This window comes from Vulpes vulpes, chromosome 1 (genome assembly GCF_048418805.1).
Source record: "Vulpes vulpes isolate BD-2025 chromosome 1, VulVul3, whole genome shotgun sequence".
Lineage (NCBI taxonomy): Eukaryota > Metazoa > Chordata > Mammalia > Carnivora > Canidae > Vulpes > Vulpes vulpes.
The window spans coordinates 35,838,767-35,865,222 of NC_132780.1; the positions used below are offsets into that span (position 1 = coordinate 35,838,767).

The 26,456-nt window shown below is 39.3% G+C and overlaps 1 protein-coding gene across 2 annotated transcripts in view; it reads left to right on the forward strand.

Moving 5' to 3' along the window:
• C1H9orf85 (chromosome 1 C9orf85 homolog) overlaps window positions 1-26,456 on the forward strand; it is a 62,320-nt gene that overhangs the window by 6,167 nt on the left and 29,697 nt on the right. The window contains exon 2 of one of the 2 annotated variants that reach the window (XM_072762624.1): window positions 22,010-22,104. The exons of the other annotated variant lie outside the window; for it this stretch is intronic. Within the exon in view, the coding sequence (XP_072618725.1) occupies window positions 22,027-22,104 (78 nt within the window). The 5' untranslated portion in view covers window positions 22,010-22,026. The remainder of the gene's footprint in view (window positions 1-22,009; window positions 22,105-26,456) is intronic. 2 annotated transcript variants of the gene reach the window in all.

Sequence of the window (26,456 nt, forward strand, 5' to 3'; positions counted from 1 at the left end):
TTCACAATAGCCAAAAACTGGAAAAAACCTACGAACACGTAAATATCTATCAACAGGAGAATAGAAAAGCAGATTGTGTCAATCATACAGTGGCATACTACTCTGCTATTAAAAAGAACTACTTAAAAAAAAAAAAAAAAAAAAAAAAAAAGAACTACTGAGGGCAGCCTGGGTGGCTCAGTGGTTTAGTGCCTGCTTTCGGCCCAGGGCCTGATTCTGGAGACCTGGGATCAAGTCATGGGGCTCCCTGCATGGAGCCTGCTTCTCCCTCTCCCTGTGCTTCTGCCTCTGTGTGTGTGTGTATCTTGAATAAATAAGTAAAATCTTAAAAAAAAAAAAAAAACTAGTGATAGCATTATTTGCATGTATCGGATACATTGTGGATGAATCTCAAACATTGTGTGGAGGGAAAGGAACCAGATATTTGTTTCTTTCTTTTTAAGACTCTTATTTATTTGAGAGAGGGAGACAGCAAGTGAGTGAGCACAGATGCGGGGAAGGGCAGAGGGAGTATATAAACACTAGTCATGACACTTGAGTTTGTTTTTCCTTATGACAAGTACATATGATCATTACAAAGTGGATTTTGTGCATAAGATTACTCAGTTTGGGTTCCATTTTTTCCTATTTTCACTTTAGGATAGAATTATATTAATTTAGTATATGAATAAATAATAAGTGAATAAATAATGAATAATGAATAAAATTTTGCTGTGTAAAAGGATGTCCTGCTGTTGATATGGGCCATTTTGTCCAGATAGGTTAGAATCAGGTGGTCTAGAATCTATCTCACCTAGCTCAGAGCTTTTATACTTTAGGGAACAGTCTCAGATTGGTTCAGATAATTCCTGGTGTAATTTTCTTGTGATGAAGCGCTAGTCATGGGAATAAATGTTATTTCTCAATCAGTTGGTGTCAACAATATAGGGTAAAACAAGTGCATAGCCATTGAACAAATCTGTAGTTGGACAGATACAGAATCCATGGTAATTTCTACCTAACCATCTCTGGGACCCTGGAGACCCTCTGGGACTCCCTTTGATCTTTTTCCCAATTGGGAAATGTTCTTTGATAAATTTCACCAACGCTATTAAATTGGTTTATGTTAAATCAGTCTTGCCTCCAGGTAATTGGTTATTAAATTCAATATGCTTTTTCAGCTGGCAAGGTGACAATCTATGGTATGCTAGGCATTATTATATGCATAAGAATCTTCTACTGAGGGCAGCCCCGGTGGCACAGCGGTTTAGCGCCGCCTGCAGCCCAGGGTGTGATCCTGGAGACCCTTGATCTAGTCTCACGTTGGGCTCTCTGCGTGGAGCCTGCTTCTCCCTCTGCCTGTGTCTCTGCCTCTCTCTCTGTGTGTCTCTATGAATAAATAAATAAAATCTTTTTAAAAAAAAAAAAAAGAAAAGAATCTTCTACTGAATAAAAGTCGCAGTGCTAACGATACTCTTTACTTTTCCTCTGTGGTATTTTCAATACTTGGAAATGTTGTATTCTTATTCTTATTTACTTTTTATTTTCTCTCCCTTTCACACAAAAAGAATTCCACCATGCTTGGGGATATTTCATATATCTACATTCCCATGGTGCTTCCACTTGAATCCAATTAAGTGATTATTTTTTAAAGAGTTTATTTATTTATTCATGAGAGACCCAGAGAGAGAGAGAGAGAGAGAGAGAGAGAGAGAGACATAGGTGGGGGAGAAGCAGGCTCCATGCAAGGAGCCAGATTCAGGATTTGATTCCAGGACCGCGGGATCACACCCGGAGCCAAAGGCAGACAGACGCTCAACCGCTGAACCACTCAGGCATCTCTCAATTGTATATTTTAGATATTTCATTTTATGTACAGTGACAACTGAAATTAATTTGTCTTGATCTATTGTGTTAGGGAATAATATTCACCATTATATTGTATCATCAACCCTTGTTTCTTCATAAAGTTAAATATACACTGATGGAAAAAGTATTCTCAGAATTCTTCATCCAGGTAAATTAGTTTATCTGAGAGAGGGAAAGATATAATTTATATCAACTCTCCCCAAAGGACCTCTTTTTCTGTTTAGAGAAACACTATAGTAGGGAGTGGTGTGTAGTTGGACAAAGAACCTCCAGCCTGACAGTTAGAGGCTGTCGTGGTTGTTATTGTAAGCCGTAGGACTCTTTCCACACCTGTACGAGTGTTATTGTGAGGTCACAGGCAGGTGTGCGAGAATCCTGCCTGTCTTCTGAACAGCCCTACTTCACGGCCAGCTCACTCCATCCTCAATAGTGGTTGCTCTTTTTCTCACCACTAACTTTTGTGAAAGGAAGAAAGGAAATGAGAAGGGGATAAAGGAATAGCTAACATGCCTGAGATTCCTTTCTGAGATTTTCCCTTATCACTCCAGGCCAAATAGCACTTAAATGTATTGAACGAATTAAATAAACATTCTGTTTCTGAACTTCTCTGAGGTGTTCAAGGTCCTCTACATGAAGATAATTATCATTAGGATTCTTCAATTGCTAATTTAAACATAAATTTTATTGGAAAGATCCTGAGCTATTCTCATAAAGCTTTGAAAAGGTGTTTGTTTTGGTTGATTTTTTTTTTAAGAGTCTGAGATTCCCAGGTTAGCTGTTATTATTGGGAAATTTATCCTCATTTGGCTCTGTTCATATTCTAACCCGATGCAATCTTCAGTGCCCCTCCCCTCACCCTTCCAGTTGGCCTCTTGGAATCAATAGTTTATTGTAATCAAATAAAGGCATAGTGTTAAACAAAATTGCTTTCACTTTCTTGCCCTACCTGGCTATTCCCTAGAACTCTGTTTCCTTGTAGTCCTTAAGTAATGATGTTTGTTCACCCCACCCTCCGTTTAGAACTCTTTCTCCCATTTGCGGCTTCTGTCCATTTTCTTTCTTGCTCAAAACCCCCACCTCTTCTGAAATGCATGCCATCAGACTGTTATACTTTGTGGATCTGTCATTGCTTCCTAGTTATACCTCTGCATCAGTGCCTGGCTCACTGCCTTTCCATGGTTCCTGTCATCATACCGAGTGATTGCTATATCCCTGTGGGTAATGCAACATCTGATCTCTCAGCTTTTAGACCTTCCCCCACCCCCCATCAGAAACCTACTCCCATGGTCAAGCCTTAAACTTTGGTTTGTAACTGCTCCATTTACAAACCTTTTAGAAAAACAGATCACTATTTACTTCTCTCTTTTCCTTGTGCCTGAAATATATTTTTCAACTCCCTTGGGTGCTCCTGTCCACTAACCTTTCTGCTTTTTACTGTACCTCATTCATGTCTTTGTCCCCCTCCCTATCTAGCTTGGAGTTCACATTTTATCAGTATACCTTTTTCTTCTTGCCTTCAGCCTTACCCTTTTTTCCCTCTATGGTGCTTGCCCAGTAGAACCTCTGCATTGAACCAGTTTTCTATTTTTCCACCATCACATCTACCAAACAACCTGCATCTGTACCCATAGACTCTGCCTTCCTGTGATGTGGATGAAATGCCCATCCTTCCCAAAGACTAGGACCTCTGTTTGTACCTTGGAGCTTATTCCCTATTGTCTACCTAAGGACTTAGAAGCTTATGGCTCCTCTGTTGTCTGAGTTGTCCTGCATCATCAGTCTTTCCATTATTTCAATATCTTAAGGAAGAAAAAAAAAAAACACAACCCTCATTAGGTGGAAACCCATATTCTTTTCTAGCTTCATCCTATTTCTTTCTTACTCTGTTAAGGAAAAGCTCCTGGTTCTCAACTTCTTTACATCTCATGGCTTTCATCCCTGTCCAGATAGTATTTGTACTCCTCATTCCACTAAAACTCCTCTTGTCAAGTCATTGGTATCTGGTTGCCAAATCCTTGGTAAATAATGCTCTGTCTTCATCTTTCTCAGTCACTTTGTATCATTGTCTCTTGAACACTCTCCTGAATTGTGAAATTTCTTCATTCAGTTCAGTCTGTGGCATTAAATACCATCTTTATGTTGATACCTTCCACATCTGAAGCTCTCTCCTAAGCTGCAGAGCTGTTGTATATTTAGCTACCTACTTGACCTCTATTCTTGAATATCAGAAATGACAGAGAAAGTTTAACATGGCAGAGAAAGAACTCTTCATTTTTCTCTCTGAAACCTTTTCCTCCAGTATTCCCCAACTCTGTAAACAGCTCTATCATTTACCCAATTCCTTACACCAAAAATATAAGAATCATCCTTGATTCTTGGCCTTTTCTCACGTTCTGTGTTTCTTTTTTTTCCCTATGTTTCAATTTATCAGCAAAACTCTGAACTCTTAAATTATTTTTATTTTTTATAACCTAACTACATTCTGGTATGTTATTTGTTTACTTATTTGTCTTATTTATAGTCCACCCTGGAATATGATTTCCTCCAGGGCAATTGTATATTTTTTTATATTCTCAATACCTAGACCAGGGGTTCCTACATAGGAAGTATCCAGTAAGTAGTTGACAGTTCAATGAAGTAAATAAAGAATTTTAACAGTGTATTAAATGCTGTGGTAGGGATAGTACAGGGGAGGACTATAGCAGTTCTGAAATGAAGGGGAGGGAAAGGGAATAATTGATACAGTATTATCCTTAAGGAGATAATACAGCCTGGGGATGAACAGTCAAGGAAAAGTTGAGTGGAATGAGATAGAAGAGTGGAACAAGGCAGAAAGGGAGGATAGTACTGATGATTTTGTAGGTTGTGGGTCAAGAAGTTGAAGGAATTTAATCTGGAAATAAAAACAAAATAAAATAGGGTCAGGTAAAATTGTTGTTACATTAAGGGATCTTTTAAAAACAAGGCTTCTCTTACTCATTTTTGAGGGAAGAGTTCCTGACTCATTGAAGGCTCCTCAGGAATGTTTGCATGAATGAATAAAAATCCTCTTCAAATGAACAGAGAAGGGCAAGAAGAGGCTATGAGTCTCTGAAGGTCTTGTTCCAAAACAAGATTATAAATAGGTATTTATGCTTATCACCAAAATGAACATATTACATTATATGGTGGCCAAAGCATAAGAATGAAAGCATCTCTTAGGCTCTTTAATTAGAAGGCTGTGGTTGACTAAAATCTTTTTACCAGAAAAGGCTAGCTGATGGATTGATCTCAGGCTATGAATTAAAATTTCAGTACTGTCGGGATGCCTGGGTGGCTCAGTGGTTGAATATCTTCGGCTCAGGGCATGATCCCAGGCTGCTGTCAGGAGCTTTAGTCCCCTGTGGGTTCTTGCTAGGGCTGAGTACTTCTAGCAGGTGCTGATAGTCCTGAAGCTGGAAGCGCTGTAGGTACCTGATCAGCTTGACAGGTGCTTTCTCCTGTACCGGCACACCTGCAGGCAAAAGGAGAATGAGGAGGGAACCAGACAGAGCCTTAAATGCTTTGACTCTGCTCCCTGCCCACATAGCCAGACCCCAAAGTTGTTTCCAAGGCAGAACTAGCCAGACCCCAAAGTTGTTTCCAAGGCAGAACTGAGATTCTGAATGCCATCCAACCAGTTTCTGTAACCCATCAGGGCATGCATACCCTGATTGGCCTGTACAAGTGGGGCCTACAAGGGCCACTTCAAGCAGGAGCTGGGCTGGGAAGCCAAGCATTAGCCTCTGCTCCAGCAAGGAGAAATGGTGAAGAGTTCAGGTGCCATGAAGCCAGGTCAAAGCTCGTTAGGTTGGTAATGAAGCACATGCAGAGATGCACACAGAAACAGGGCTATAGAATAGAGAAGCAGCTATAGCCATGGCATGGGAATCACACAGAATTCTAGCCTCTTTGTGGTACGGAGCCATGATCAGTCAGTGTCTTATTGTTAGAGCCTGGCAGCACGCTGGGCATATTTGCAGAAAACTCAGCTCAGTGTATGTCTGCTGAGAAAGTGAGAGCAACATTCCAGGACTTTAAGGCCTCACAGGATGTGCAAACCCATCCTTCTGTGGATGAACTGTCTACAGAAAAATCTGCCCCGGAGTCCTGGGATCAGGATCCAGTCCCGCATTGGGCTCCCTGCATAGAGCCTGCCCCTCCCGCTGCCTATGTCTCTGTCTCTAGCTCTGTGTCTCTCATGCATAAATAAAATAAAATAAATCTTTAAAAAAAATTCAGTTCTGTCAATGTAGACTATCATTCTTGTATGTTAGTGTGGTCTGTTTTGACTTGGTTTTGGTTGGTTAACTTTGACCCCTAAAGATATTTTGAAGAGTATACATTAGGTAGGAAAAAAATTCCTTGTCAGGGTTTGTCAGATTTCAAGCGTGAGCTTTTGGATTTTTGGCCAAAGACATCAAGCTCTTGTTCAAGACAGTGGCAGCATGGTGTAGCAGAATGTCTGATCTTGGAGTGAGAAGTTTAGGACTCATTCTATGCCATTTATTGGCTATGTGACCTTGCACAAATTCTTCAGCCTGCCAGGGTCTCAGTGGGCTTAGCTGTGTTGTAAGGGTTGAGTACAGTCTGTGAAAATGCTCACATGGTGCTCACATGCAGTGTGAAGCATTCTGTAAGTGCTAGTCTATTCCTTCATCTTACTAAGATGTTTATCATGCTCACATGCTACTCCTTCAGTTATTCCTTTCCTGGTTAACCCTACTGGAATGTCTCCCTCCTTCCCGGTGGCATTTATTGTCCTCACCACACATATATGGTACGTGTCATATTAGTTATTAACATTTATGTCCTGGCTTCTTTCCCTTTCTCTCATGCATATGTACACAAATACTGTCTATCTTTCAGAAGACAGGGACTCAAATATTTTTTTTAACTACTCATGAACTTGTGGCAAGCAGTTCTATGATGTGGGTTAAAAGAATAGGTAACAAGTAATTCTTATGGACATTGTATGATTGATTATCTGTTAATTCACCTGTCATTATTAAGCCCCTACTATGTACCAAGCACCAACAAAAAGATGAGTAGAATATGAATCCTTCATTTGGGAATCTCATAGTAGTAACTACTTTAAAAAGTGGAAAAAAGCAAATATAGAGCATTTTCACTTAATTAAACTTTTGTTAAAATATAATATATAAACATACAGAAAAGTGCAAAAATTATAAACACAGTTCAGTGAATTTTCACAGAGTGAATGTAATCATATAACCAATATAGAGATCAAAAGAACGCTACTCCCCTTTCTTATCACTACTACTCTCCTCAAATTTAACAATTATCTTGATACATATGAAATATTTTAAGACAACCTGAAGTCACAGCTTTTGGAAGCAAAGGAGAGAGAGCTATAGGTACCTGGATGACTGGTACCCTCTTTTCAGAAGTAGTATTAGTGGGTATAGAGATAAGCATCCTAATGGATCATCTCTATTATTTTTTTTTTTTGAAGATTTTATTTATTTATTCATGAGAGACACAGAGAGAGAGAGAAAGAGAGAGAGAGGCATGCATGAAGCCCTATGTGGGACTCGATCCTGGGACTCCAGGATCACGCCCTGGGCCAAAGGCAGGCGCTAAACCTTTGAGCCACCCAGGGATCCCCTATTCTTTAGATATACAGTACAACTTCATGTAATACTTTTTTGGGATGAAAGAAAATGGTGTGATTAGATTTTCCAACAATGATTAACTTGGCCTCTGTTGGACATTTGGCTTCTAAGAATATCAGAGTAAATTTGAATTTTCCCATAGCTTTGGAGCTGATTATTTCAACCTCAGTCCTAATTCTTTTCCAATTTACCTGTTTATTCATGGGATTGAATGACATTTTTAGAACTTCATTGTAGGGCAGCCCAGGTGGCTCAGCGGTTTAGCGCCGCCTTCAGCCCAGGGCTTGATCCTGGAGACCCGGGATCGAGTCCCGTGTCGGGCTCCCTGCATGGAGCCTGCTTCTCCCTCTGCCTGTGTCTCTGCCTCTCCTCTCTGTGTTTCTCATGAATAAATAAATAATATCTTTAAAAAAAAGCAGTCACCTTTAAAAAAGAAAACTTCATTGTAGACATTTTCTTGGATATTTTATCACGTTCATTTCTAGTTGGAATAGGTGAGTTTACATTCTAAAGTTAATTATTCACATTGTCCCTTTGAAATTAAATTGAATGACACTTTCTATTTTGTTTTTGCCTTGTCAGAGGTATGTCTCTTTAACAAGGAAGTTTTTCTTGTAGATGGTGGAGCTGTGTATGTGTAATAATTTTCAGTGATGGTTTATCAGCGATAGAATTCTATTGTACCTTTATGTTAATCACGTCTAGTTTTGAAGGTCCTTTGGTAGTGTACGCCATTTACAACATCATGGCTGTGAAATACCAAGCTCAGCTGGTGATTATTTTAAATGCTTTGTTGTTCTGTGAAGATTTGTATATTATTAAATGCTCAGCCCTCTCTTACCAGGTGGCTGATTTGTTTTGAAATTACTCATGTCACTGAAGTCATCAATTTGAGTAATATATTTGACATCATGATATATACTTGTATATGTGACTGTTCTGTATACCATCATTAACTTTTATCACAAGACATTAGAGTGATATGATATCATATTTCCAGTAAACTTGATTGCTTATAAGATATAATGCTAGATCTAGTTTTTTTTTTTTTTAAGATTTATTTATTTGTTTTGAAGAGAGAGCATGAGCAGGGGGAGGGGAAGAGGGAGAGGAAGAGAGAATTCCTCAAGCAAACTCTCCGCTGAGCATGGAACCCAACTCAGGGCTCGATCTCATGATCCTGAGATCATGACCTGAGATGAAACCAAGAGCCAGCTACTTAACTGACTGGGCCACCCAGGCACTCCACTAGATCTAGTGTTTTTGTTGTTGTTGATGTTTTTAAAGATTTTACTTATTTGAGAGAGAGAGAGATCACAAGCAGGGATGGGATGGGTACAGAGAGAACCTGACTCCCTGCTAAGTGGGAAGCCAGATGCAAGACTCCATCCCAGGACCCTGGGATCATGACCTGAGTCAAAGGCAGACACTTAATGGACTGAGCCACCCAGGTGCCCCTAGATGTAGTTTTTAATAAAACTAGAATAGTCCTGTGGGATAAGTTATATATTATCTATACGTGTAAAAGAATATTATGGTTACTTTTACCTATGTGATCTTGTTGCCTTAATGTACTCATTTTAATTAATTAATTTAAATATTTTATTTATTTATTCATGAGAGACACAGAGAGAGAGGCAGAGACAGGCAGAGGGAGAAGTAGGCTTCCTGCAGAGAGCCCAATGCGGGACTCCAGCCCAGGACCCCAGGATCATAACCTGAGCCAAAGGCAGATGCTCAACCACTGAGCCACCCAGGCATCCCCTTATCTGCTACTTGTAAAACAACAACCACAACGACAACAACAACAAAAAAACACAATAGGGAAAGATCTACAAAGTGCTGTAAGGGAAGTATTTTAAATTTAGAGTTCTTTTTAGAGGTAAACTATGACTCAGTTGCCAGGATAAAAGTAATCATCCAGACTAAAAGTTTGTCAAAAACATATGTATAGGGCAGCCCCGGTGGCACAGTGGTTTGGCGCCGCCTGCAGCCTGGGGTGTGATCCTGGAGACCCGGGATCGAGTCCCACATTGGGCTCCCTGCATGGAGCCTGCTTCTCCCTCTGTCTGTGTCTCTGCCCCTCTCTCTCTGTGCCTATGAATAAATAAATAAAATCTTTAAAAAATATATATATGTATATACTTAAGGATGTACTCCAGAATATAAGGAGATATGTGGTAGAAGAAATAGTGATGAACTAAGAACCTAGTAAAACTGAGTTAACCTTAAATAACCATTGATGGGATGGTGGTGAAAGTTAGTACTGTTGTTATATTTATGAATCATGTAATAGGAGAGGTAAGTTTTCTAGAAGACAAGATCTATACCATAGTTGCCGATTTCAACCAAACCTGGGAAGTTAAGAATAAAAGCAAGCTAAAGATCTTATCTTATTTGGGGTGGTGGAGATGCAAAAGAAGAAAAATTAGTATCACCATTTAAGTTGTAAACTGGGTGCCTATTATTTGTTCAGATAAACTAGCATTAAAAATGTGGGATTTGGGGCATCTGGGTGGCTTGGTTGGTTAAGCATCTGACTCTTTGCAGGTCATAATCTCAGGGTCCCAGGATCGAGCCCGATGTTAGGCTCCCTGCTCAGCAGGGAGTCTGCCTGTCTCTTCCTGTCCCTCCCTCTTGCTTGTGTGCTCTCTCAAATAAATAAAATCTTTTTTAAAAAATGTGGGATTTGGGGGCACCGGTCTAGCTAAGTTGGTAGAGCATGTGACTCTTGAGCTTGGGGTTATGAGTTTCAGCCCCATATCGGGTGTAGAGATTATTTAAAAAATAAAATCTTTTGGGGCAGCCCAGGTGGCTCAGCGGTTTAGCGCTGCCTTCAGCCCAGGGCGTGATCCTGGAGACCCAGGACCCAGTCCCGCGTCGATAATAATAAAAATAAAATATTTTTTTAAAAAAGTGGAATTTCTCCTCTCTTTAGAAGGGGGCAGCCCCGGTGGTTCAGCAGTTTAGCACCACCTTCAGTCCAGGGCCTGATCTTGGAGACCTGGGATCGAGTCCCATGTTGGGCTCCCTGCATAGAGCCTGCTTCTCCCTCTGCCTGTGTCTCTGCCTCTCTCTCTCTCTCTTTCTCTCTCTCTCATAAATAAATAAAATCTTAAAAAAAAAAAAAAAGCAGTTATTTGAACACCTTGTTCTCTAGGTGACTTTTTTTTAATAGTTTTATTTTTATTTATTTATTTTTAAAAATTTTATTTATTTATTTATGAGAGACCCAGAAAGAGAGGCAGAGACACAGGCAGAGGGAGGAGAAGAAGGCTCCATGCAAGGAGCCCGATGTGGGATTTGATCCTGGGACTCCAGGATCACGCCCTGAGCCAAAGGCAGACACTCAACCACTGAGCCACCCAGGCATCCCTCTAGGTGACTTAATATTCCATTATCAAGTCATATACATTTCAGGAAAGACTGAAACCCAGAAGCCTGTGTACATATCTACACATAGTCTCTCCTGCTTGTCCTTATGATTGAAGCACATTTCTGGTTTTAATACATGAAGAAGTACAAGGAAGGAAGATGGGTTGCTGTTGCTTTAAATTAAGACTATATCACTTTATTTTTAAAAAACTTTTTGAAGATTGTATGTATGTATGTATTTATTTATTTATTTATTAATGAGAGACACACACAGAGAGAGGCAGAGAGTGAGAGAGCTTGCACAAGTGATGGGGGGGAGAGAGGGGAGGGACAAGTAAACACCATGCTTAGCATAGAGCCCTCCGTGGGGCCAATCCTATGACCCCTAGATCATGATCTGAGCTGAAATCGAGAGTCTGATGCTTAATCAACAGAGTTATCCAGACACCCTGCTTTTTTTTTCCTGACACTTTTTGAGGACTTACTTAAGATAAATGGTCTTTGAAAACATAAAATGCAATATTCTATGACACCTTTACAAATTTGTCATAAGTAGCAGATACATGACTCCCTCACTTTGTCCCACTGGGTTGGGACTAAATAAAATGATACTGTTTTTAAGTCTGCAAGGCTGTCCGCACTGACTCCCCCTTAATCCTAGTCTTTCCAAAAGCTCGGTTGGAAGATGCCAGTTAATCTCTTATTTTAAACACCATTTTAGGGGTGCCTGGGTGGCTCAGATGGTTAAGCATCTGCCTTTGACTTAGGTCATGATCCTAGGTCCTGGGATCGAGCCCCCACGTTGGGCTCCAAGCTCAGCAGGGAGTCTGCTTCTCCCTCTGCCTCTGCCTCTCCTCCCTGCTCATGCTTGCTTGCTCGCTCTCTGTCTCAAATGAATAAATAAAATCTTTAAAAAAAAATTAAAGATAAACACCATTTTAACTCTAACAGATACTGCTTACTCTTCAGATTTCATGCCCATTATTTTTGTTTCTCCAAATTCTAAGCACTGTGTGGAAAGGACTGTACATCATAAATCTTCTGAATCTTTGAGATGCCTGGCATAGTGCTGAGTACATACCAACTCATACTTTTTTGGATTGTTCCCATAGGCAGCAGAGAGATAATCATAATGCATGCTGTATTTAATTCTAATCCATGACACATTTTATAGTTTGACATGTTGGAAGAAGTACTAAGCTTGGAGTCAGGGCAGCACCATAGACTCTTCTGACTCTTGGTGTGGCTACTGAGTCACTCTATAACCATAGGTAAGTTATATCAACTCTATAAATTAGGATAACAATAAATAACAATAACACCTTCTTGCTTATGCACAGGGATGATGTGAGAATAAAATGAGAAGCATTAAAGGACATTCAGATCTTAAAAAATCTATAGAAATAAAATGTAGTATTTTGTTACAGGTGATTTGCATCCTTCATTCAAAATACACCTTAAGGGCAGCCCCGGTGGCGCAGCGGTTTGGTGCCGCCTGCGGCCCGGGGTGTGATCCTGGAGACCAGGGATCGAGTCCCACATCGGGCTTCCTGCATGGAGCCTGCTTCTCCCTCTGCCTGTGTCTCTGCCTCTCTCTCGATCTCTCTGAAGGAATAATCTTAAAAAAAAAATACACCTTAATTTTATTCCTTAGCTTTTAAAAAAAAATTAAGACTTTAATATTTGACAGAGCAGTGCAAGCAAGGGGAGGGATAGAGGGAGATGGAGAAGCAGACTCCCCATTGAGCAGGGAGCCCCATGCGGGGCTTGATCTGTATGACCTGAGCCAAAGGCAGGTGCTTCACTGACTGAGCCACCCAGGTGCCCCTCCCTTAGCTTTTTACATTTTTGTCATCAAAAACAACTTTGTTTTCCTTTTAAGAATGAGAAAATGTTCTCTACTCAAGTTAGGTAAGTCATGTGTGAATACTGAGCTCTAAAGAGAATGAATCATGGCACAGACCTAATATTTTCCTTAAGTGACTTACTTCCTGAATCAATTATCAGCATATTACTAGTTATTGTTACGACATATTAATACGACCAGAACAAAGTGACTATCTTTGAAGAAGTTAACTAGCTTCAATATGGTAATTGTCCTCATATATCTGCCCCCAAGTAAATGACTTAAAATACTGATTTATTTTAAAAGGTAAAATCATTTGATTTGTGGACATTACCAGTTATTATGCTTGGAAGAGTTAATCCATAAAATCCTAAAATATGCTACTAAGAGGAAATGAATATCATCCTTCTTTTTTGTTTAATACATGTTAAACAATGATCAGTCTTTTTTGTCTCATTTAAGATCACTAACTTGGGGCATACCATACCGGTTGGGCAAGATCTTAGACTGTGACTAACTTTTAATGAGTGGTTATAAAAACATGTGTTGCCTCATGACACTATACACAACTGCTGCTTGAATAGGCTTTTTGCATTCCAGTTGTGCATAGTCCATTTGGCTCACCACTTATTTACCCTTTATTGTTTAAGTCTCAGTGCATTGAAAATCTCTGAGGAGCATGGTAGAAAGTTAATCCTTTTCTTCTAGAACATTTGCCTAGCAAAGATAATATTTTCTTTCCTAAATGAGTTTTTCTTAACTTTGGAATTTCATTTTGTATTTTCTAAACAAATAATGTATAATACTGCAAGGCTACCTTACAAATGAGCCAGCAGGTTTGGCCCTATTTGTAAAACGATATACCAGTGTTTGAATTTGAGTCCAAACAGAGTGCAGATTGAAGTGTATGCCCTGCAAAATTTTTTTTTCTTTTAATATGGAGAAAACCTTGAAAGCTGTAAGAGAACACTTTCTACTTGTAACTTCAGTACAATGCCCTAAACCAAATGGCATCTTTTTATGGGATCTGCCTCTGCTGCTTCTGATTAATTGTGTGACCTCAAGCAAATCTTTTAATTCTCTGAGCTTCAGGTTTCTCATCTGCAAAATGAAGATAATTATGCCTGCCCTAGCCACAGGAATGTTCTAAGAATAGCAGCAGAAAGAATTTTTATAAAGGATTAGACATGCGGTTTATAGATTTATGATAAGAGGATAAGAGTCTATGTAAAAATTAGTTTGGTATTATTTTTTTAGTGAACACCAAAACTACCTGTTTTATAATGAACCATGTAAACAAGTAACAGTTCCCTAACTCTGCTTTTGTTCAGACACCTGCACAAAGTAGACATGTTCCTTGCATGTTAAATCACTCACAGACTTGAATAAGCAAAAGAATATTATCTAGGAACTGTAAACAACCAGGCAGAGAGTTATATGATAAGTACAGTAGAAGGTCTTTTGAGAAGATAGAAACTTTAACTCCTTTAATTTTGATAGGGACATTCTGTGTTGGGAGGCAGTGTATCAGGCTTTCTCTTCCCTGTCCTTCCCCAGTACTCATTACTCTTGTTAATTAAGACATTTCCTGGGGCTCCTGGGTGGCTCAGTTGGTTAGGTGTCTGCCTTTGGCTCAGGTCATGGTCATAGTTCTGGGATCCTGGGATGGAGCCCAACATAGGGCTTCAGCTCCACGTAGGGCTCCCCCTGCTTGTGCTCACTCACTCTAGGGTGCTCTCTCTCTCTCTGTGTGTGTCAAATAAATAAATAAAGCCTTTAAAAAAATTAAGACATTTTCTATATTGGAGCACCTGGTTGGCTCAGTGGGAAGAGCGTGCAACTCTTGATCTCGGGGTGGTGAGTTCAAGCCCCACATTGGGTGTAGAAATTACTTAAAATCTTTTTTTGTAAAGGAAATTTCCTGTATTCAGTGATGAGAGTAACCTCAGGATGTGAACAGTAGAGGCAGAAAGGAAGATTGAGAATCACCGATCAGAAAAAAAAAAGAGAGAGAGAGAGAGAGAGAGAATCACTGATCAGGAAATTGCCCAATTTCCCAGCATATCTTTAATTTTAGATTCCCTAGCTATTTGAGATTTGGCCTGCCATTTGATTCTATTACTAAGGCAGAGTTAAAACATAGGGATGATTTTTTCCCCTTTCTTCTTTTTATTGTATCTAAATTAAAAGATGGATAGTAGTGGAACCTATTGTAATTATTTCACAATATAAGTAAATCAAACCATCATGCTGTATGCCTTAAATTACAGTGTTATATGTTAACTCTTTCTTTAAAAAAAAAAATATTTTATTTATTTATTCATGAGAGACACAGAGAAAGAGAGAGGCAGAGACACAGGCAGAGGGAGAAGCAGGCTCCTTGCAGGGAACCTGATGTGGGACTTGATCCCGGGTCTCCAGGATCACGCCCTGGGCTCAAGGCAGCACTAAACCGCTGTGCCACCCAGGCTGCCCATATGTCAATTATTTCTTTAAAAAACTGGAAAAAAATATGGAAGAACAATGAAGAAACAATTTCCCCCATTTTCAACATGTTTAGATTTGGCTTAAGTTCCCAGAATAGGAATAAAGGTTAGAAACTACTGCTATAAATTCTATTTTTCCTGACCATGAGGAAATAAGAGTTTCCATACAATACGACATCATTGTGAACCATGTCTGAATTAAGGGGCGTTATACATGTGAGTGAGAATTGAGTATAAGGTACATTTTGGAGTAATGTCTTTGGATATAAAATTTTGGAAAAGCTTCTTAAATAATAGCTCTTCTGCATTCTGATTTATGTCTCTAACACAGCTTTTCCTGTCAGTTCTGAGGTCATTCTGGAGACTCAGCTATTTGATACATTATTCTAGAAGTAGGCTAGGGACCCCTGGGTGGCTCAGCGGTTTAGCGCCTGCTTTTGGCTCAGGGCGCGATCCTGGAATCCTGGGATCGAGTCCCACGTCGGGCTCCTGGCATGGAGCCTGCTTCTCCCTCTGCCTGTGTCTGCCTCTCTCTCTCTCTGTCTGTGTCTATCATAAATTAATAAGTAAAATCTTTTAAAAAAAAAAGATAAGTAGGCTAGTTGTAACACTATATGTCTCAATCTTTCTTTGAGAAATGAATATTTCTTTCATTCACTTGGTTGGAAATCAGAGTGCATCTTCCCAATGAAGTGATGCTCTCAATGGTGAAAGTAGGAATCAGATTGAGATTTAGTTCCTAAAAGAGAGGCAATGTGGAATACTGGGGTGGAATATGGTATTTGGAGTCAGAGGGCTTTGTCTTGAGTCCTGGTTGTATTATTCTGGGTATGTGCAATTGCAGGTAGATTATTAAGACTGTCTGGATTTGTTTCTGCATCTATAAAGTAGAAATAATACTATTTATCCCCCAAGGTAATTGTGAGGAAATGATATACTTAACTGTAAATACGGAGTTTTAAGCAAAAGACACTATATGTCATTTATTTTATTTTATTTTTTTTTAAATTTTTATTTATTTATGATAGTCACAGAGAGAGAGAGAGAGAGAGGGGCAGAGACACAGGCAGAGGGAGAAGGCAGGCTCCATGCACCGGGAGCCTGATGTGGGATTCGATCCGGGGTCTCCAGGATCGCGCCCTGGGCCAAAGGCCGGCGCCAAACCGCTGTGCCACCCAGGGATCCCTATATGTCATTTATTATCATCATCATTTCTCGTTGACACTATGGTGTTTTAACTATAATAATCATAACTTTCTAATCATAATAATCATATCCAAAAGCATATCACCTCCCTTGTAGTAGTACTTTCAGTAGCATAGATGAGGTAGGGAATACACTCTTCTTTCTAGAAATGTCTACTTTCTTCAGCTGCCTACGACAGTGGTTCTTAAACTTTGGCATGCTTAAAGATCATCTGGAAAGCTTGTATAAAATACAGAATCCCATTTTCCAGAAATTCTCAATCCGGATTGAGTCCAGGAATCATCATTCTTAACAAGCCTCACAGGCGATACAATGTACATGGTCCTCAAACCATACCTGAGACTATTCTGGTAATTACCTTCTCCACATTTGATATTCTGGTCTATGTGACTAGCTTTCTAAGGATCATATGCTCCCTGTCTGTACATTTAGGTCTACTTTGGGAAGATGGGAGGGTTCTTTTTCCAGAAACCCAACCTGTCTGAGCTCCTTCTTGCTCCAGAGCTATCCCCCATCCTTTATCCCCCATCCTTTATCTGAAAGCATGATCCATGCAACAGAATCTCCTCAGTTACAAAATCGCAATCTCATGAAGTGGGACCTGGAAATTTGATTTTAATTTAATTTAAATAAATTATTATTTATTAAACTTTGTTTATTTTTAGTAATCTCTATACCCAGTGTGGGACTTGAACTCACAACCCTGAGATCTAGAGTCATATACTTTTCTGACTGAGTCAGCCAGGTCCCCCTGGAAATAGGATTTTTTTTTAAAGATTTTATTTATTTATTCATGAGAGACAGAGAGAAAGAGAGAGAGAGAGAGAGAGAGAGGCAGAGACACAGGCAGAGGGAGAAGCAGGCTCCATGCAGGGAGCTGGATGTGGGACTCGATCCCTGGTCTCCAGGATCACACCCTGGGCTGCAGGCGGCACTAAACCACTGTGCCACCAGGGCTGCCTGGAAATAGGATTTTTAATATGCTTTCCTGTTGGGTCTTTTTTTTTTTTTTTTAAGATTTTATTTATTTATTTGAGAGTGAGAGTGAGAGAGAGAAGAACAAGGGGAGGGACAGAGGAGAGGGAGAAGCAGAATCCCTGCCAAGCAGGACCTCATGACCTGGATATAGGGCTCAGTCCAGGAACTCCAGGATCATGACCTGAGCCGAAGGGAGATACTTAACGAAGTGAGCCATCCAGGTGCCCCTCCTATACCCCAGAATTTGAGAACTGATTTAAAAGTCACTCCCCCCGCAAAAAATAAATAAATAAATAAATAATAAATAAATAAATAAATAAATAAATAAATAAATAAAATAAAAGTCACTCTTCCCTGGAGTCTTGGCTTTGCTCCAACACTCTTATAGTCATGTTCTCTTTTACTGAATCCAGATCGTTTTTTTTAAAAGATTTTATTTATTTATTTGACAGGGAGAGTGTGCACAAGTAGGCAGAGGGGCAGGCAGAGGGAGAGGGAGAAGCAGGCTCCCCACAGAGCAGGGAGCCTGACACACAGGGCTGGATCCCAGGACACAGGATCATGACCTGAGCCAAAGGCAGACACTTAACTGAGTCATCCAGGCGCCCCAATTCAGATCATTTCTCTGTCTTTATTACCTCCCATGCTGGTGCCCACCTCTGCATCCCCACTACCACATCCAAATTTAGTGTTTTAGTATGTAATTCTAAGTGACTCTAGCAACTTCTGTACTGATCTCCATACTTTCCTCTAGTCTTGTCTGTAATTATATTTTAGGATCCTATCCAGTCAGGTCTCCTGCCTATTGAAGAGTCAAAATTCTTTAGCTGAGCAGTTTCTCTTATAGTTTAGCTCATTCCTCTCCTTCTCTTCATACCCTATTGTTCAGCTGTTTTGTTTTTAGTTTCCCAGAGGGCCGAATGTTTCTCATGTATCCACAAGATCTTCCCTGTGTACTGGACTCTGTTAAGTAGAGGATGATCCCAAAACACTTCTGGTTTGTCTGTCATCACAATTTCCAGTGTCAAAACTGTTCTTTTCCTTTACCTGCTTATTTGTTCAAAGGCAAGGACCTTCCCTCACTCTTTTTTTTAAAGATTTTATTTACTTATTCATGAGAGAGACACATACAGAGAGAGAGAGAGAGAGGCAGAGACACAGGCAGAGGGAGAAGCTGGCTCCATGAAGGGAGCCCGACATGGGACTCGATCCCAGGTCTCCAGGATCATACCCTGGGCCAAAGGCAGTGCTAAACTGCTGAGCCACCAGGGCTGCCCTCCCTCACTCTTTTTTATTTTTTTATTTTTTTATGTTTTTTTAGTTTTTCTTTATTTATGATAGTCACACAGAGAGAGAGAGAGAGAGAGGCAGAGACACAGGCAGAGGGAGAAGCAGGCTCCATGCACCGGGAGCCCGACGTGGGATTCGATCCCGGGTCTCCAGGATCGCGCCCTGGGCCAAAGGCAGGCGCCAAACCTGCTGAGCCACCCAGGGATCCCCCCTCACTCTTTTTTAAACCCTGCATCTCTAGTGTGCAGCGTGGCCTGGCTATTGGGAGTGTTGGTGTACATCTTCTGAGTTGGATGAGGTGGGAAATACTACAGGTGATCTGGGGTGATTGCTTGGAAAGCAGAGCTGGAATATGAATGAAGAGTTAAAAATTAGCATGCAAGTACTGAGCGAAAGGAGATGCAGTGCCAGCACAGCAAGGACAGGAGGAGGCACAGTGTTGTTTCTGTGTGACCAGATTTGTTTACTTGGGAGTGCTTACTTAGATGCACAGGGAGGGAAAACAGGAGATGGGACCAGAAAGAAAAGTAGGGATCAAATTGCAGAGAGTTCTGACTATCAGTCTTTCTTTCTTTCTTTTTTTTTTTTTTTATAAGATTTTATTTATTTATTCATGAGAGACACACACAGAGGGAAAGCTAGAGACACAGGCAGAGAGAGAAGCAGGCTCCATGCAGGGAGCCTGACAGGGGACTCCATCCCCCGTCTCCAGGATCACGTCCTGGGCCAAAGGCTGCGTTAAACCACTGAGCCACTCGGGATGCCCCTGACTATCAGTCTTAGAAGTGCCTTAAAGAGTATCAGTATCCTGGGCACCTGGGTAGCTCGGTGGTTGAGTGTCTGCCTTCTGCCTAGGCCATAATCTCGGGGTCCCGGGATTGAGTCCTGCATTGGGCTCCCCACAGGGAGCCTGCTTCTCCCTCTGCCTGTGTCTCTGCCTCTCTCTCTGTCTCTCATGAATTAAAAAAGAGAGAGAGAGAAAAAAAGACTGTCAGTTTCCAACCGGAGGAGAGTTAGGGAGAGATGTCCACTAAAATATAACTGTTGATGGCTTGGTCTCCCGTTCTGTCTCTCCCTCATTGATACTCCCCAGTCCATCTTCCATTTGGGATGCTATTTCAGTAATACAGATCAGAAATAAGGACCTGCTAGAAGGAAGTGAGGAGATATAAAGTAGAAGACACAGCTGGGGGCATTGTTTAAATATCTATTTTGTCAGTATTGGTATTTTGGTAAAGGGGGAGGGAGAAGCCAAAGGTGACCTGAGATTTTTGTACTTGAGCCTACAAGAAGATTTTCTTAAGATGAAGCTCGGAGCAAAGGGGAAACGGATTTTATTGCTAAGATAGTGACTGCTATTTGGTTCATGAATTTGAGATAGTTTAAGGATTTGCATGAGGAGGAAAGTGAATATTGTACACACAGTCTGAGATATCAGGACCTTCAGAGAGAGTAGGACTGGGAGTGTAGTTTTGGTTATAGTCTTCATGGAGTTCTTGTTGAGGCTGTGGGTATAGGTTCAGTTGACCAAGAGTAAACACATAATGTGAAAGTACTGAGCAGCCACCTTGGTTGGAGAGACAGAGACAGAATAAGTGAGTGAATGCATGAATGGATGACTAAATAAAAAATGGGGGATGGATGTTTTTAAGGGGTAAGCAGAGGAAGAAGCCTCAGCAAAGGATCTTGAGAAGGAGCAAATGGAGTTAGGGATACAATCCTACTTTGTAAGGTCTTTTTTCAGGAAAGACAAAAATCTTTTTTTTTTTAAAGATTTTTATTTTATTTATTCATAGAGACAGAGACACAGGCAGAGACACAGGGAGTGGGAGAAGCAGGCATCATATAGAGAGCCTGACGTGGGACTCGATCCAGGGTCTCCAGGATCACACCCTGGGCTGCAGGCAGCGCCAAACGGCTGTGCCACCAGGGCTGCCCCAAAAATCATTTTTGATAAAGCCATTGACATTTTGATCATTTACAGCAAAATTTTGAGGAAGAAAAGACTGACATTTTAAAAAGCGAATGATCAGTTTAACAACGCAGTTCTGGTTGTTTAGTATCTTTAGAAATATTTACTTGTTAAAATGCACAGCACTAACTTATTTTAATTTTCTTAGAGTAAATGAGCAAATATACTTTGGGTAAAAATACTGTTTAAAATAGGTTTCTCGGGCAGCCCGGGTGGCCCAGCGGTTTAGCACCGCCTTCAGCCCAGGGTGTGATCCTGGGGACCAGGGATTGAGTCCCACGGTTCCCTGCATGAAGCCTGCTTCTCCCTCTGCCTGTGTCTCTGTCTCTGTCTCTGTCTCTGTCTCTGTCTCTCTCTCTCTGTGTGTCTCTCATGAATGAATGAATGAATAAATAAATAAATTATTTAAAATAAAATAAAATAGATTTCTCTACTGCTAGAAGATAATGCAATGGCATGTTTTTGCCCGTAGGGAGGTGTGACTCCACTTAGATGTCTGTTTGCATTAAGTTTGTCAGTGAAAATCTGGGTAGTTTGCTTGGCTGCTGAAATAAATCAGTAGGTAGTTTGGGTAGTTTGTAACAGGCCCTCTCTGTATAATTCCAACTGACAATGGCTCTACCCGCTTATTGAGAGAATAGTCTTCTGTTTGGGATGATCAGGACTCATTTTATATTCAGTGTTTGGATGAAAATGCAATTGTTTATTTTCACAGATGTCACTTGTTAAAGATTCCAGCAGTAACAAAAAAAACTTGGAGAAGGACACAAATATTATTTCTTGACTATAAAAAGCTCATATTTTAAATGTATTGAGTAAAAGGAGCAGTTTGGGTATTTCTGAAGTATATTTAAACTTTCAGTTTGGTATTGATTCTTTAAGGACTTAAGATTAATACAGAGTAAATGGAAAGAAGATAGAGTAGACTTTGGGGAAGAAAGTTATTTTAGCTTATAGTAGAAATATACCTCAATTTATGCTTTAGGTATCATTTTGTTTTGGGTTTTTGAGAAAGAGAACATGAGAATGTGTGTACATGAGGGGAGGGAGAGGAGGAGGGAGGAGGAGAGCTAGAATCCCAAGTGGACTCCATGCCCAGTATGGCACCCCACTTGGGGTTATCTTATAATCCTAGGATCATGACCTAAGCAGATATCAAGAGTCAGAAGAAGCTCAACCTACTGAGCCACCCAGGTGCTCCTGTGTTTTGTTTTGTTTTGTTTTTCCATTTTCTTTGTTTTTTTCTGTGTTTTTTAGTGTTGGGTTTAAATTTACTTTTCTAAAATAAATAAATAAATAAATAAATAAATAAATAAATAAATAAATAAATAAATAAATTTACTTTTCTTTTTAGTAATCTCTACACCCAGTATGGATCTCAAACTCATGATCTTAAAATCAGAGATGCTGGCTCTTCTGACTAAGCAGCCAGATGTCCCTATGCTTGAGGTATCTTTTTTAAGAATTTTATATAGTAAAAAATCAAATATTGGTAATTCAAATATTTATGAATATGATGTATGGATGTATAGTAAGTATTTTAGAACCCTAGGTATTATTTTGCTTAAAGGAGGCTTGACCTGAATTTTTTCTGAAAAATTGTTGTCAATGTTGGCAGCTAATCTGTAATTAGCTATATTGAATAAATGGTTTCCTAAAAAGAAATAAGCCCAAAGTAACTTTTGTTTTTGTTTTTAATTTTTTTTAACTTTTGTTTTATATTTTTCCTTAAATGACAGTAAAATCAGTTTTACTATCAGAACTCACTTCAAAAGTATTTCTAGGCTATTTGTTTGACCAGCTCATTTTGTGAAATAATAAAATACATAAAAATAGGAAGACTCAGTGTCTTAATCCAAATAACATATTTCTGAGAGTAATGGACGTTCACATTTATTACTGCTTTATCACACTAAAAAAAGAGTATGTAGGTTTGAAAGTTTGAAGTAATAGAACTCAATGTTGATATCCTGGGTGATATATTAATGGTGGTCTAAATGTGATATTAAGTTGATTTTAGCAAGAGTATTTTTAAATTCTCTTTTTGAAAAGGAAATGGCAGTGTTTTCTATTCTTTTTGAAATGTTAACTACCTGGATAAAAAGCAAAGCAAATTTTTATAGGCAAGATTATGAACATTTACTTCCATATCCAAGTAATTATGTACTTGATTCAAGAAAGGGACAATTAGAAGCACCTGGCTAGCCCAGTTGATGGAGTGTGTGACTCTTGCTCTTGGGGTCATGAGTTCCAGCCCCATGTTGGTGTAGAGCTTACTTTAAAAAATATTTATGTATCTGTATCTATTCAGTCAGGAATTGGAGGCAGCCAAATTGTCAAATAACAGGAAACAGGTTAAGTAAATGATAGTATTACTCGGAGAGAATATAATGCAGCGAATAAAAACAAGCTTTCAAAATATATATTAATGTGAAAAAATAATAACAGGTTATAAAACAACATGTACAGAAAAAACTGAAAGTTTTGTAAATATACTTTAAGTGCTGGAAATTATGGCTTTTTTTATAAGACTTGCCTTTTTTTCTTTATCTGTATTATAACATTTCTCTAATATGAATATTTAGATGTAATTGCTCATATTGTTTTAAATCTATAAAATTCATCTGTAAATTATTTTTCATCTACAAAAGTAATTCTTTTTTTTTTTAATTTTTTTATTTATTTATGATAGTCACAGAGAGATAGAGAGAGAGGCAGAGACACAGGCAGAGGGAGAAGCAGGCTCCATGCACCGGGAGCCCGACGTGGGATTCGATCCCGGGTCTCCAGGATCGCGCCCTGGGCCAAAGGCAGGCGCCAAACCACTGCGCCACCCAGGGATCCCTACAAAAGTAATTCTTATAAGAAAACTGTATAACCTAGTGTGCCATTGTTAATACCCAGTGGGGAGAAGTATTAAAGGTAAAGAACCACTGTAGTTGCAAAATTAAGCAGTAAGAAAATGAACAAAGTTTGCAGACTACGGAACAGAATACAAAAGGGATTTCTGGTTGAACTCTATCTTCTCCTCTGTCCCATTTCATATTTATCCACTTGAAAAGTTGAGTCCAAAAGTGTTCTGTAAATATGATCAAACCAAAGGCTAGTTATAGCTATAAGAAATTTGAGTTCCATGCCAATTATGATAATTTTCTTTTTTTTATTATTTTTTTTCAGTTATGATAATTTTCTTTCCCAGGTTTGTGACAAAAAAAACACACCACTTTTAAACATGTAAATGTACTTTTAAACATTTAAAAATAGGATTTGAGGGCAGCCTTGGTGGCTCAGCGGTTTAGCGCCGCCTTCAGCTTCAGGACCTGATCCTGGGGTACCGGGATTGAGTCCTGCGTTGGGCTCCCTGCGTGGAGCCTGCTTATCCCTCTGCCTGTGTCTGTGCCTCTCTCTCTCTGTGTCTATCATGAATAAATAAATAAAATCTTTTAAAAAATGGTTGCACAATCCAACAATACCATTCTTAGGTATTCACCTAAGAGAAATAATAAGTCCACACAAAAACTTGTATGCAAATATTACCACCCAAAACTAGAACCAACCCTGAACATCCTTCAAATAGTGAATGAATAAATGTTATTGTAGCACATCTGTGCAATGGAATACCATTCACCAAAAAAAAAAAGAATGAGCTCTGCATATACTTTATCCATATTCATATATTTCCATATATGACATTCTGATAAAGGCATAACTATGGGAACAGATTAAAAAATCAGCATTGCCTGGGGATTGGCAAAAGGGATCGACAAAAAAGGGCCACAAGGGAACTCTCTTATCTATTTGTTTATTTTTTTATTTAAGATTTTATTTATTTATTTGAGAGGAAAAGAGAGATAAAAGAACACATAGGAACAGGGGGAAGGGCAGTGGAAGAAGCAGATTCCCCACTGAGCAGGGAGCCCAATGTAGGTCTCCATATCAGGACCTGCATAGAGTAATGAAAAATAGCTATATTTTGGTTGTGAGATGCATAGACTTAATACATCTAAAATGGGCCGATTTTATTATATGTAGATATAATATATGCATTATATTAAAATATAATGACTGACTTCAGCTGGTAACCTTTTTATTCTTTTTTTATTATTTTTAAAGTTTATTTATTTACTTTTGTAATCTCTACACTCAGTGTGGGGCTCCAACTCATGACCCTGAGATCAAGAGTCACATGTTTTTCCCTGAGTCACCTAGGTGCCCCCAGCTAGTAATCTTTTTTTAATATTTTATTGATTGATTGATTGATTGATTACAAGTTGGGGGAGAGGTAGAGGAGAAAAGAGAATCTCAAGCAGAGTCTGCACTAAGTTGAGCTTGACATGGGGCTCTATTTTACAGCCCTGAGATCATGACCTACGCTGAAATCAAGAGAGGGATGCTCAACTGACTGATCCACTCAGGTGCCCCCCAGCTGGTAAACCTTTTAAAAATTTTTAATGAATATATAAAGAATGATATAGTTAGCATTTACAGTGATTGATTCAGGAGCACCTGGTTGACTCTGTTGGTAGAGCATGCTACCCCTGATATAAGGGTTGTATGTTCAAGCCCCATATCAGGCATAGAGCTTACCTAATTAATTAATTAATTAATTCAGGCAAAGGATCTTGAATGGGTACTGAACCATGAGATGAAATATATTATGGAACAGTATATTAACATGACCTGCATAGATTATTGCTAATCTTTATAATTTGAGGAGATCAGGGCAGTCACCATCTTAACCAAGGCAAATTTCATATCCCTGACTAGGTGAGAACTGGACATTTTGTGCCTCCTAGGAGGAGTAATATAAAGTGTATAGCAGCAGCACATATGAACTACTCTTACCAAAAAATGTTAAACCTGGATCTAAACAAGCCTTTAAACCTAACTTCCATTTTATGGAAATATAGCACATAAAGCAATGAGTTAAATTATACTATGAAGAAACAAATCAGACATATCCAGAATGTGGGATGTTTTCAGATACTACTTTGAAATTTCAAAGACCTGCTATTTTCAAAAAGATTAGTGCAAGAGAGGATAAAAGAGGGAAATCTTGGGACACCTGGGTGGCTCAGTTGGTTAAGCATCTCTTGGATTTTGGCTCGGGTCCTGAGATTGAGTCCCTCATCGAGCCTGCTTCAGATTCTTTCTCTCTCCTTCTGCCCCTCTCCCTTACGCTCGCTCTTTCTCTCTCTCTCTCTCTCTCTCTCTCTCTCTCTCTCAAAAAAAAGGGGGGGGGGAATTCTTGTAGAACAAATGAGAGATAACTGTCAAATAGTACTTGAATACTGATTTAGAGGGCAGGAGGAAGGTGAGGGAATTTCAATATAGACCAGCTACATTCAATGATGAGGGTTATTTTTCATTTTTTTTTTTAAGTGTAACAGTAGTGTAGTTAATTAGAGGAAAAAATTTCTAGGATACATATGCTTAGGAGGTAAAGAGTCCTGATATCTGTAACTTTAAGTGTACACACACAGAGAAAATAAATAGGTTAAAAAATGTTAACAGTTGTCTCTAGATAATGTAAATATGGCTATGTATTAGTATTGTTTGAACTCTTTTCTGGCATGTTTGAAATTTTTCATAATAGAGGTGAATGTTTTTAAAACTTAGTTAAGAGAAATACTATTTCTGATGACCTTATTATGTGGGGTACATTCCTGTAGATTCTATTAATATCAGGCATATGTACCTACATTGTACCCTTGAGAATAACTTTTACCACACTGTATTTGACATTATGTAACACCAGACTACTTGGAGAACCCTGGTAGAAAACAGTTCTGTGAAATGCT